General features: G+C 43.5%; 1 protein-coding gene across 1 annotated transcript in view; it reads right to left on the bottom strand.

Moving 5' to 3' along the window:
• Positions 1–5,218, bottom strand: part of LOC124798796 (probable cytochrome P450 6a14) — a 35,226-nt gene extending 30,008 nt beyond the window's left edge. Inside the window, exon 1 of the mRNA XM_047262325.1 lies at positions 4,999–5,218. Within this exon, the coding sequence (XP_047118281.1) occupies positions 4,999–5,218 (220 nt within the window). The remainder of the gene's footprint in view (positions 1–4,998) is intronic.
• Positions 5,219–13,064: the final 7,846 nt, after the last annotated feature.

The following is a 13,064-nucleotide window of genomic DNA, read 5'->3' as shown; positions in this document are numbered from 1 at the left end:
ACACTCCCTTGTCGCACCCCCCGCCACACACACACAAATATCCTGGCTTCTATTACAAAAGTGACGATAATTTGATGCCTCAGGATAAAGTCTATCAACCATTCTCTTCCTTTACACAAGCTGTGTTGAATGTTGGATGTCTATGACTCTGGTGTGTGCATACACAAACTCTAATGAGTCTGAGATAATTATTATAGCAAGTATTAGCGAGCAAGCAGTTGTCGAGGGGAGTCGGAAGTGTTCGGACGCAGGGTGCAGTGGAGTGAAGCTGCGAGGTCGCAGCCTGCCGTGATCGTTCTAGTAGCTCCGGAGGAGAGTTTGGTATTAATCGAAGGTTTTTTTTTTATTTTTGGTAATCTGCCTTTCCGCTGCTCGCAGTTGTTGTTTGCTTGCACACTGGAGGGATTTTGTCAGATTTATGCATGCATACACTGAAATTAATATTCGTATATTTGTTGTGGGCAGAAATGTATTTAGTATTGTGCAGTAATTAAAAGACTTTGAAATGATTGTCAGGATTTAAATCATGAATTATCTGACTATAGGAAAATTAAAAGTTTTTATTGGTTTCTTTCATTTTTCTTCACATCGCTTAACGATAGTTGACCAAACCCCTCCTGATCATTCAGTTTCCATGTATAAAAGTATGGTAGTATTTATTGAAATTAGTCATGCATGGCTCGCAGTATTGCTATTTGAAATACTTTTTCAGGTTTCTGATGACACAGTTGCCGCGGCAGGGCGAGCTAAGTTGTCTGTTGCATGTAAGAGCTCTGCAGAACTGTTGTTAGGAGACATTGCAGGATATTTTAAAAACTCGCAGTCATATGGTTAAGAATTGATTTGTTTATAATTCGTGAGATGAGTAGCTATTATTCTGATCAATTTTCTGTTTTATCTGTTCTCTATCAGAATGGTATCGTTGACAAAGACGGAACGTCGTACAAACAACTCCGTACATCTTTTAAAATAATTACGTACGCGTTTCAGTGTCGCAAACCTGTTTTCTCCCTAATTTGATTCATAATCATTTATTATATGATCCACTCATCTCATTTTCATCATTGTTCTTAGCTCTTGGATCACCAATTAACATATTGGGTGCAGCCATGTAAAAATTCAGACACTTTCCTTTGCGACGAATGAAGCAAAGAAAATGCAAGTATTGCAGTCGGTTCACTAGCCAGTTATCTCACACCATAGCCAAGCTGGGCAACCTGAACTGCGAAATCACGAATGCAGCATAGAGATTGAACAGCTACGACTAAAATGGTCCAATTTCACCACATCCAGGCCGCAGCAGTGTTATGACTTGGGGCGCAGAAACTAGTATGGCGGCACAACAAGCACAAGCCACTCTCGTACAAATATTGCTCGTTTTTCAGTGGAGGTATTTTAGTGTGCAGCCGAGCAGCCTGGAGGGGGGACCTGCCTCTCTTGCTGTCTACGCACTTCTATGGAACAGGTAGTCCCACCCTGGGGCCTTGGACGCAGCACCACCACCCGTGCTCAGTCTGGTGTGGAGGAATTAGACGCCTTCTAAAAGTAGGGAATCTGGTGTGGTACCTTAAGGGCTCACATATGCAGCCACTTTAGTCATCATGGGCGTCATACTCCAGCTTCTGCCGCCTTCCACTCTGGTGGTTTTTTTTTCTTTTGCAAGGCGTGCAGTCGCTCATCCACCATCACCTGTGCAGGCAAATTCCCCGCTGCCTACCTCTGCTGTCGGGAGCTGACACTTCTGCTCAGGGTTACCAGCATGATCAAACCCGCTGTGGCAGTCTTTGGTCGGGGCTACTGTGGCATTTCTGGCGTTAGTGCCATAAGATGTCATCCCAAGCTTCACTTCATAGTATGGGTGAAACTGCATTAGCTGAGGTATAAGGGAGTCCAAATCTGGGAACAAGGGAAGCCATGAACCCCTTACCCTTCAGGGTAAGGAAAAATTATAGTGTAGCTATGATTAAAAAGCTGGTATTATGTAGTTTTTTAACTGGGTCGTAACTGAAACTTTCTTATGGATACTTCCATGTCACCATTCACCTCCAGAAATATTAAAAACGCCCCACGCTCACAGGTTACCTGTCCCACCCTCCACAAACTGTTGTATGGATGATCTTGGTGAGGAATACACGGTGAAAAATAGTGTTCACAACTCACAGTATTGTCTGAGTCAACAAAACTGAGTTCGTTCATTGTTTCTTTAACATTGTGTCAGCTTAGTAATCGTTTATTATGGAATCAAAGTGCCACGGTGTGACAGCTCAAAGCAAAGAATAGCAGTATATCATGCTAAGTAATGCGTAAACCTCTAGTAAAAATGAAAATAAATCAAAGTTCATTCAGCGTAAGTTTTAAATTAATGTTCCACACAACGCAGTTTTGTGACTGAAGTCAGCAGAGCTGTTCCAAGCATCATCAGCTGCATAGTGCATTATCTGAAGATGGCCTACTACTAGAGGCCAAAACCGGTGACATTTTAATACAGCGCTTCCCAACCTTTTCAGCTGGCGGACCCCTTCTACAGTCGAAAATACATGGCGGACCCCTAGTCAGTCAAGAGCATAGTAACTTTAAATTTCAGAGCGAAACCCATGGGAACTGAATTGAAAGCTTCTTAATGCAAGTGCCATGTTTCCAATGCACCCCCCCCCCCCCCCTAAGTATCAATAGTCTTGTTCTTCCTTTGGTCGTCCTCCCTCCTCATTCATTTCAACTGGAAACGTCCCTTGTTGTGAAGGCGATGGAGAAACCGCACCCTTCTTCAATGATCCCGACTTCAGCTACGGATCCGTGTTAGAAGTAATTAACTGGTCAAAAATCGACTTATGAAATAGGTAGTGCACTGACAAAGCAAGTTTAACATTTAATGATGCCTGGGGCCGCATACGTGCCAGCGAGCGCTGTGATTGGTCGACAAAGCTCGCTCCGCGCATGCGTAAAAGGTTTCAGCGCATCTAGCGTCGTGAGCCAGGGCACAAACGACCCCCGTATTGTTGCGAAACAGTCTATCAGAGAAGCCGCATTCTCTGGCACTAAATTGTGTATGCGTTCTCACTTAGGAACCACAAAGGCTGCTTGGGAATACGACCTGAAGTAAAAGTACACGTTTTTCACACGAAAAAAAAGTTATGAATTTGATTTTCACATCTTTTTTCAATAAATTTACTCATTATTTTACACGATTTGGCGGAAGGTGGCCGCGGACCGCCTAGAAAGAGCCGGCGGACCACTAGTTGGGAAGCCCTGTTTTAACACACGAATGCGCAATCCAGAGTATTTTTTTTACTAAATTTACTTTACTGATATCTAGCTGATCCAAACAATGCCATGTAAAATAATGTATAAATTTTGATTTAGATAAAATGGTTTTATGAGTTTTTTTCCCAAAATAGTACTTGCTTTCCGGATATGCCTCGCATTTTATTAATTATTTACCTATAGATCCACATTTTTATCTGGAGAATGCATATTATTTTTAATATTTTTTAATATTTTTTATTATTATTTATTATTATTATTATTATTTATAATATTTTTAAGTATATAATGCTTACTAAAAATCTACAATTACATTCCAATAGTATTCAATAAGACCTATCTGTACACATTTAGTTTGTGAAAATCGCACAAGGCGTTGACGAGATACTAATTTTCAGAGTTCAGTACAGTTACAAACGCTCTGAAATTCAATAACTTAAGAACTCTTTTCAGGTCGAAAACGCGTTTTCACCTACATACTCGTTTTCCTCTTTATAACTATGTTATTAAGTTTCTATAACTTGCTAGTTCAGTTTTCATTGAAATTTGTTTTATTAATATTTATGCTGGTCACTGAGGTCAGCCATGGCGGTTGCCATCTCCACGTTCTCCGCCAATGGCAGGAGCGCCTGGGTTCTTCCGACCATGTGCCAGAGCATAGGCTTAGCTGCCCTCTCTTCTGTGGACGTGGTGTTTCTAGTACTCACAGTGTCTGCCAGTCACTGAGACCCAAAGGTGCCACCGTCTACAGATAACAACTCAACACTGGAGTGGGGACCGCTCTGATCTCGGCCCACGTAGCCTCCATACCTCTGTAGCTGCAGACCATAATCAAACACTATACGGAAAACTTTTCAAAACTTTTCAGAAATATTGTAGTATAATATGAAGGACTACTGGCATCTTTATAGGATACTAGGCGGATCTGCAAGCCAATGAATACCGTGAATACAAAGCTGCACTCGAAACAATGGTCACAAGCAGTTGTTTATAAAATGTCATAGCACTAACCTGTAGCACTCAAGGACTTAGCCACATATTAATGTATTAAAATTCAAGACTTGTTTCAACTTTGCAACCATCAACGCATCCAATGAGTATAGCAGTGATGTATTTGAGTATAGTCAATACAGAACACTTTATTAACATAAAACGTGTGGTGGCTATATGCCATTGTGTCATTGAATCTAATGAAGGCTGAAAAGCCAAAATCAGCCGTAAGGTTTTTTCAACTAACACATGACCTAGATATCGATTTCTAAAATGCAATCCATTACAAAGGTCACATGCTTCGTCTCTCCAGTGGCCTCATTCCATGAAATGCTGAAGCACTATCAACTTTATACGAGTACAACCGTTATCATAGTGAAGTGAAGCAGAAATAGCTTCTCAAACATCCGTCGTAGTTGCAACACCTGGAAGAAGTGTTACCATTTACCCCTCCTCCACCTCTCCTAACCTAAAATACTGCTTGGGGTTAAGAAATTTTCGTCCGTCAAGTGGACTGGATGTGATATAAATGACTGTTATAGAGAGGTTTCTGAAATAAGAAGAGTCGCACTCTTGTTGGATAAAATGCATACATCTCAGTTGATACTATGTTGCAGAGCATTTCCAGTAAAGACGAATGACGAATACCTATTCCGTGGTGGGGTTTAACTGAAAGGAAATACATTACCTCAATGACTTATCATGGAGATCACAATGGATTTAAGAAATGTTTTCATTTCATCTTACCTTTGAATTGCCGGTATATGTCAGACGAGCCCATTGCGAACGACAGCTTGCCCAAAATAATATCTTTGGCAGTGCCAAAAGGGAACTGCGGTTCCTGGTAAGGTGCGCCCTTCTTCTTCCAGTACTTGTACGAGTGGGAGAACCACACATACACTGCCACCACCACCAGCGACACGCCTACCAACAGCTCGGTGAGCCACGACTCGGCGTAGAAGGCCATGCTGAAAACTCTGAAACAGAACCAGAAGTAGCTGACTTGAGTTTTCTTACTTGTCTGTCTAATCGCACCGCTCTTTCTTTTTCTATGAAGCAAAACAATTAGTCGCTGTCGAACAACAGACGTATGCCTCATGAGCGTGTGTAGTAAAGAAATGGGATTGGTGTTCGTAGCCATTAAGGCCACTGCTCCCATGTGTGAAAGAAGCTTTTACCGCAGTTGTAAAGGAAATAATCGTCATCATCAACATCTTTCTACCAGAATGAGATTTTCACTCTGCAGCGAAGTGTTCGCTGATATGAAACTTCCTGGCAGATTAAAACTGGTTGCCGACCGAGACTCGAACTCGGGACCTTTGCCTTTCGCGGGCAAGTGCTCTACCACCTGAGCTACACAAGCACGACTCACGACTCGTCCTCACAGCTTTAATTCCGCCAGTACCTCGTCTCTTACCTTCCAAAGGTCCCGAGTTCGAGTCTCGGTCTGGCACACAGTTTTAATCTGCCAGGAAGTTTCATATCAGCGCACACTCCGCTGCAGAGTGAAAATCACATTCTGGAATCTTTCTACCAAATAGCACGTTATCTTTTCATGTCCCCCTGCCCCTGCTAACTTGGTAGAAAAATAAGCTCACTGGACGAACTACGTGTCACCCCCTTAAATGAACACACTGGTCTCTTCGGATCGCTGTAGGCGGTCTACAACTGGCACCAGATGATCATACGACCCGTCATCAGTGACAGAAATCATGGCAGTGAAGTGGCGTACATGTCTGTCAGTGTATGGAATCAGCGCAGTAAGACAGGCCAAGTGGACACATGGCAGAATGGCAGAAACGTGATATAGTGTTTGGAGCCTTCCTGACACGGACCAGAGATAAGTGCTACACTTGGTGAGTGACAATCGTTTCTAACACAACTGGGATTGCTCCTGTCATTGAAGGTAGGTGCATCACAATCAGCTTCCATGCGAAGATTGCGAAGAAACTGGAGTCTTGAACAGTTGGAGTCAGGTACCTCGCAAAAGGCCATTGTTCATGGCGGGAGATAAAGCCACTTGAAGTCAACGAGTCGATCAGCACAGAAATTGGACGGTAGCTAGCAGGAGACGTGTAGTTTGGTCTGATGAGTCGGGCTTTTACCCATTATCAAGTGATGCAAAGCTACGAGTGCCTCAATGGCCCAACGAGGCTTATAACACCAAGTATGTGGAGAGTTTATTTCAGGCCAGAGTTTGTTCTGTCATCTTTTGGGCTTGTGTTCCTTACAGTGGCTTGGCAAAACTCATTCAAGTTACGATGAACACGAAATGGGATGTTTACTTCAACGTCCTCATGGACCAAATGTTACCCTATCTTCTACACTGAGGAGACAAAAGTCATGTAATACCTCCTAATATCATGTCGGACCTCCTTTTGCCCGGCGCAGTGCAGCAACTCGACATGGCGTCGTAGGAAGTCCCTTGCATATACAAGGGCGGTTCAGAAAGTAACCTCCGATTGGTCACAGTGCGGGTTGTGGGGGGAGTAGCGACGCCATCTGTGCGTTCACGCACTCAACAGGTCAGTCGGCATCAAGCCGTGGTCGAGTGAACGTCGTACCTGCGCTAGTTTAGTTTTTGTGGCAGTTTGAAATGTGTGCTGCATTAGAAAACCCTGCCAAATGTGAAGTGCGTGCTGTCATAAGGTTTTTTACAGCCAAAGGATATTCTGCAGCAGCTATTCATCATGAGCTTTGTGCCGTGTACGGACCAAGAGTTATGAGTGAAGGAGTTGTCCGTGAATGGGTACGTTTATTTAAAAGTGGACGAGAAAACGTTCATGATGAAGAGAGGAGTGGTAGACCATCATTGGTGACTGACGAACTCGTTCAGACAGTTGATGCAAAAGTTCGTGAAAATCGACGTTTCTCAATGTCGGAGTTGTCTACTGGTTTTCCACAAATTTCTAAGACTCTCTTGTACGAGATAGTGACAGCAAGATTGGGTTACCGTAAGTTCTGTGCATGATGGGTGCCCAAACTTCTTACCGACCACCACAAAACTCAAAGAATGGCCTCTGCATTAGACTTTCTGTCACGTTATGAGGACGAAGGAGAACCATTGTTAAACAGAATCGTGACCGGTGACGAAACCTGGATTAAGTACGTGAACCCTGAGACAAAAGAACAATCAAAGATGTGGGCACATTCAAATTCGCCTACCAAACCAAGAAAAGCCTCGCAAGATTTTTCTGCCAGTAAACTGATGGCAACGGTGTTTTGGGATGCCAAAGGGGTGTTGTTGGTTGAATTCATGGAACGTGGTACGACCATTAATCAAGACGTGTACTGTGAAACAATAAAAAAGTTACGACGGGCTATACAGAACAAACGCCGTGGTATGCTGACTTCCGGTATCGTTTTTTTGCACGATAATGCCCGTCCTCACTCTGCTCGCAGAACAACGGCCCTTCTTGAGTCCTTCAAGTGGGACGTTATCAACCATCCACCTTACAGCCCAGACCTGGCGCCAAGTGATTATCACCTCTTCATGCATTTGAAGAAATGGCTCGGGTCACAGCGGTTTGATGACGATGAAGAGCTCAAAGATGCGGTCACAGGCTGGCTCCAGGCACAAGCGGGTGATTTTTATGCAGAAGGAATTTCAAAGCTTGTGAAGAGATACGATAAGTGCCTCAATCGCTATGGAGACTATGTAGAAAAATAGTGCAAAGATGTAGTTGTAAGATGTATATATTAAAATATTTTTATTTAACTTGGTGTATTTTTTTAAATCAACCGGAGGTTACTTTCTGAACGGCCCTCGTACATTGAGCCATGCTGCCTCTACAGCCGACCGTAACAGCGGAAGTGTTGCCGGTGCAGGCGCTGACCTCTCGATTATGCTGCATAAATGTTCTGTCTATCTAAGTGGCTATCTAAGTGGCCAAATCATTCGCTCGAACTGTCCAAAATGTTCTTCAAACTAATCTTGAACATCTGTGGAGCAGTGACATGGCGCATTGTCATCCACAAAACTTCCATCGTTGTTTGGGAACATGAAGTGTATGATCTGCTGCAAATGGTCTCCAAGTAGCCGATCAGAACTATTTCCGTCAATGAACAGTTCAGTTGGACCAGAGGACCCACTCAATTCCATGTAATAAACACGGCCCACGCCATTATGCAGGCACCACCAGCTTGCGTTGTGTCTTGTTGACAACCTGGATTCATGGCTCAGCCTCACTCTCGGACCCTAGCATCAGCTCTTATCAATTGGAATCAGGACACATCTGAGCAGGTCACTGTCTTCGAGAAGGGTCAACCGATATGGTCACGAGCCCACGAGATGTCGTATCGGTAGCGAAGGCACTCGTGTCCTTCGTCTACTACCATAGCCCATCAACGCCGAATTTCGCCGCCCTATCCTAAAGTATACGTTGGTCGTACGTCCCAGATTGAATAGTGTCGTTATTTTACGCAGTCTTGCTTGTTTGTTAGCACTGGCAACTCTACGCAAAACGCCGCTGTGCTCGGTCGTTAAGTAACGGCCGTCTGCCACTTCGCCGTCCGTGGTGAATTCCCTAACGATTACCCAAATGGAATCTCCCATGCTAGCTTCAACTGTCATTCCACGTTCAAAATGGTTCAAATGGCTCTGAGCACTATCGGACTTAACTTCTAAGGTCATCAGTCCCCTAGAACTTAGAACGACTTAAACCTAACTAACCTAAGGACATCGCACACATCCATGCCCGAGGCAGGATTCGAACCTGCGACCGTAGCGGTCGCGCGGTTCCAGACCGTAGCGCCTAGAACCGCTCGGCCACCCCGGCTGGCTTCCGCGTTCAGCGTATATTAATTTCCGTCGTGCGACCCTTATCATGTCGGAAACCTTTTTACACGAATCGCCTGAATACAAATGACAGCTCCGCCAATTCACTGCCCTTTTGTACTTTGTGTGCGCAATACTACTGCCATCTGTATATTTGCATATCGCTATCCCATGACTGTTGTTACCTCAGTTTACATCTTCTCCATGAGTATGCTGTGAATATTACCATCTTCCAAGATGACAACAGACCTGTTTAGAGGACCGCACGTATACATTCCTAGCTTGATGAATACTCATGCACTCTGTTAGGCGTTAATGGCCCGCTAAAGCACCCCAACTTAATCCCGCAGGAAATGCCTCTGACTTTTTTGGATAGTGAGTGCAACGTTGCAATCAGCATCCCCTTAATTTGGTACCTCTATCAGATTTCACTAGGAAGGCGTCAGTTTAGCTGTGTATGGCATATCTAAAGAAAGGTATGGACACTCCTACTCGCCGAATGGGGGCCATTGCCAAGGGTAGAAGGGTTAAATCCACATCTTCTTCTATACTGCGCAAGCCACTTCACGATATGTGGCGGAGGGTATTTTGTGTGTCATTATCATTTACCCTTTACCTGTTCCAGTCGCGAATGGCTCATGGGAAGAACGACCGCTGGTAAGCGCTTGTATGAGCTCTAAACTCTGTAATCTTATCATCATGGTCCTTCAGAGAGATATATGCAGGAGGACTTAGTGTAATTGTTGGCTCTTCCAGGAACTTACATTCTTGGAACTTAAACAGGAGACCACACTGTGGTGCCGAAAGCCTCTCTAGCAGCGTCTTCCACTGGAGTTTGCTCAGCATATCCGTGACGCTTTCGCGCTTACTGAATGAAACAGTAGCGAAACGTGCTGCTCTTCCTCGAATCTTCTTTATTTCCTCTATCAGTGTTACCTGATATGGATCCCAGACTGACGAGCAACATTCAGGTATTAGTTGAACGAGTGTTTGGTAAGTAATTTGTGGATGGACTACATTTCGTGAACATTCTTCATATGATGTTCAAATGTGTGTGAAATCTTATGGGACTTAACTGCTAAGGTCATCAGTCCCTAATCTTACACACTACTTAACCTAAATTATCCTAAGGACACACACACACGCCCATGCCCGAGGGAGGACTCGAACCTCCGCCGGGATCAGCGCCGGCACGCCAGTCGGGATCGTTAGAGCATAGAAGGCTGTGAAGAAGACCTCAACATATAGTACGCTGACCGACCCCTCTCTAGGACGAGAACGCGACGGCAGCAGCCTCTACACGAACACAACGTAAGCGCTGCGCCGACTGGCAGTGGCCAATTTCTGCCAATTCTACAGAAGCGTCAAGACCAGCGACCTGGATAGAAGCATCCACTGTATTTCTTCACATGTATTGGCATCGTTATATTCAAGGACATTGATTATATTGCATGTCGCCCTTGCTTGCGACACATCTATGTATTTCTCAAAGTTTAGTATTGCCATTGATTCATTCCGTGATAAAACTCTTTAACACGATTTGCTTGAATTGTTGTCAAGCGAGCCGAGAAGCAGGTTTCCTAACACCCCATCTTTGACAACTAGGCAGGACACAACAAGTTCTACGCTATCCATTTCATTTTTAATACTATGTACAACTTTTAATGAGCTGTGTGTTTATAACTTGACATGAACGAAGAGGAGCGGCTCTAAGGCATTTACCTTTCCGCTACGATTTGTTAAATAGAATCTGTGTGTGTACTTTCCAAGTATTGTTATACTGCACTACACTTCAGACATTATAAAAAAATTCTTTGTTAAAATTTTTTTTCTTTATTGATTTTTGTGCGAATTACCTGATGATGCGCCTTCAACTGATGCGAGAACAGTCGTGACTTTGAATAAAAGTATTTTACAACCATTGCGGATCACTTCATTCAAAATGTGGAAATCCGGCTGCAGTTGCCCGCAATTTAAAATAAGACACTTAAGAATGATCACTTTAGGAAGGAATTGGACATCTACACTCTCCAAAATAAAATCTGTACAAACACATCGAAACGCTGTACACATTAACAGCATGTGTATCCAAATATTATCACTGAGAGTATTACGCTGCAGAAGTAACTTTGGATGTGCCCCAGGGTAGTGTTTTGGGACTCTTGCTGTTCACGACAAGTAAATAAAAACACCTACAGACGTCCTTGTGATTTTGTTTTATTTTGTCGCTACCAGTTTCAACGCTTCAGTGCTTCATCTTCAGGCTCTATTTTGTCATCTTCATGTTGTAGTTTAATGACCTTGTGGACAAATTAATAGTCGCCTCAGACCCTTTGCAGATGACGTAGTTATCTAAAAAGATGCACAGTCTGAAAGAAGCTGCAAAGATATTTACTCAGATCTCGATAAAATTTCAAAGTGGTGCGAAGATTAGTAACTTGCCTTAATCGTTCATAAACGTAAAACTGTGCACTTCACAAATCGAAAAAACCGTAGAGTTCTATGACTATAATCTCAATGAGTCTCAGTTGGAATTGGCAAACTCATCCAACTACCTAGTTGTAACACTTTGTAGGGATATGAAATGAAACGATCACATGGGCTCAATCGTGGGTAAAGCAGCTGACTGACTTCGATTTATTGGTAGAACACTGGGGAAATTCAATCAGTCTACAAAGGATATTGATTACAAATCACTCATGGGACATGCCGTAGAAACTGAACTGGCAGAGTCTTGAAGATAGAAGTAAACTATTCTGAGAAAGACTACTAATACAGTTTCAAGAACCGACTTTAAATGGTGAGTCTAGGAATATACTACAGCCCCCTACGTATCTCTCACTTAGGGATCTTGAGGACAAGATTAGAATAGCCCGCATCTCGTGGTCGTGCGGTAGCGTTCTCGCTTCCCACGCCCGGGTTCCCGGGTTCGATTCCCGGCGGGGTCAGGGATTTTCTCTGCCTCGTGATGGCTGGGTGTTGTGTGCTGTCCTTAGGTTAGTTAGGTTTAAGTAGTTCTAAGTTCTAGGGGACTTATGACCACAGCAGTTGAGTCCCATAATGCTCAGAGCCATTTGAACCATTTTTTAGATTAGAATAATTACAGCTCGCACAGAGGCATTTAAACAATCATTCTTCCCCGCTCCGTACGTGAATAGAAGGTGAAGAAACCCTAATAACTGATGCGGTGAAACGTACACTCTGCCACGCACTTCACGGTGATTTGCAAACTATAGATGTAGATGATACGACATAGAAGGGAGAACTCAAGATAGCTAGAGTAAAAGTTGAGTATCGCTACAGGCAAATGTCTAATAATTCATTTGTAGAAGAACAAGATTCATCTTCCTTGCTTGTGAAGCACTTGGACCATCACCGTACGCTATGTCATAAACGAATATTGTAAATGATGGGAATGCAGCACGACGCGCTCAGGACAAATAGCAGCAAGCAACTGGCACGCGACTGGGAGCACGCCTCGTGGTTTGGAAGCACTTATCTACAGCACATTCGCCCCTGAGCTGTCTCCACTTCATGGTCCGAGCTCTAATTCACATTCGCCTGCCAGAAAACTCGACGCCCTCGCTCCAAAATACGAGTTAAGCAGTTCACTCCTGGACACGTGATGTGACGCATTATTTTAATAGGTTGTTTCTGGGATAAAGCACAACGTAGACAGTGAAATACGAAACATACAAGTAGTGCTGGCAATAACGTCACTCTTTCCAATAACATGCAAGTTCTAATTAAATTCAAATAATAAACCCGTCGTGCGCAAATACATCAACAAATATTAAATAATGATGAAAAGCATTAAAGATACCATCTGTAGATGCTATAGTTCAGAAAGAAACCAAGTGAGATTTAAATGTCACAATTATTAACAATACGGCTAGCTGTGATCACGTCAGTACAATGGGGAGTATCTACCCTTGCAAATAACATGCCTAAGAAACAGCATTTCAGTTACACATTAATGCCTGCCGGGGTGGCCGAGTGGTTCTAGGCACTACAGTCTGGAACAGCGCAACCGCTA

This window comes from Schistocerca piceifrons, chromosome 5 (assembly GCF_021461385.2).
Source record: "Schistocerca piceifrons isolate TAMUIC-IGC-003096 chromosome 5, iqSchPice1.1, whole genome shotgun sequence".
Taxonomy (NCBI): Eukaryota; Metazoa; Arthropoda; class Insecta; order Orthoptera; family Acrididae; genus Schistocerca; species Schistocerca piceifrons.
The sequence above is the reverse complement of the archived record's forward strand: the minus strand, read 5'-3'. Positions and strand labels throughout refer to the sequence as shown.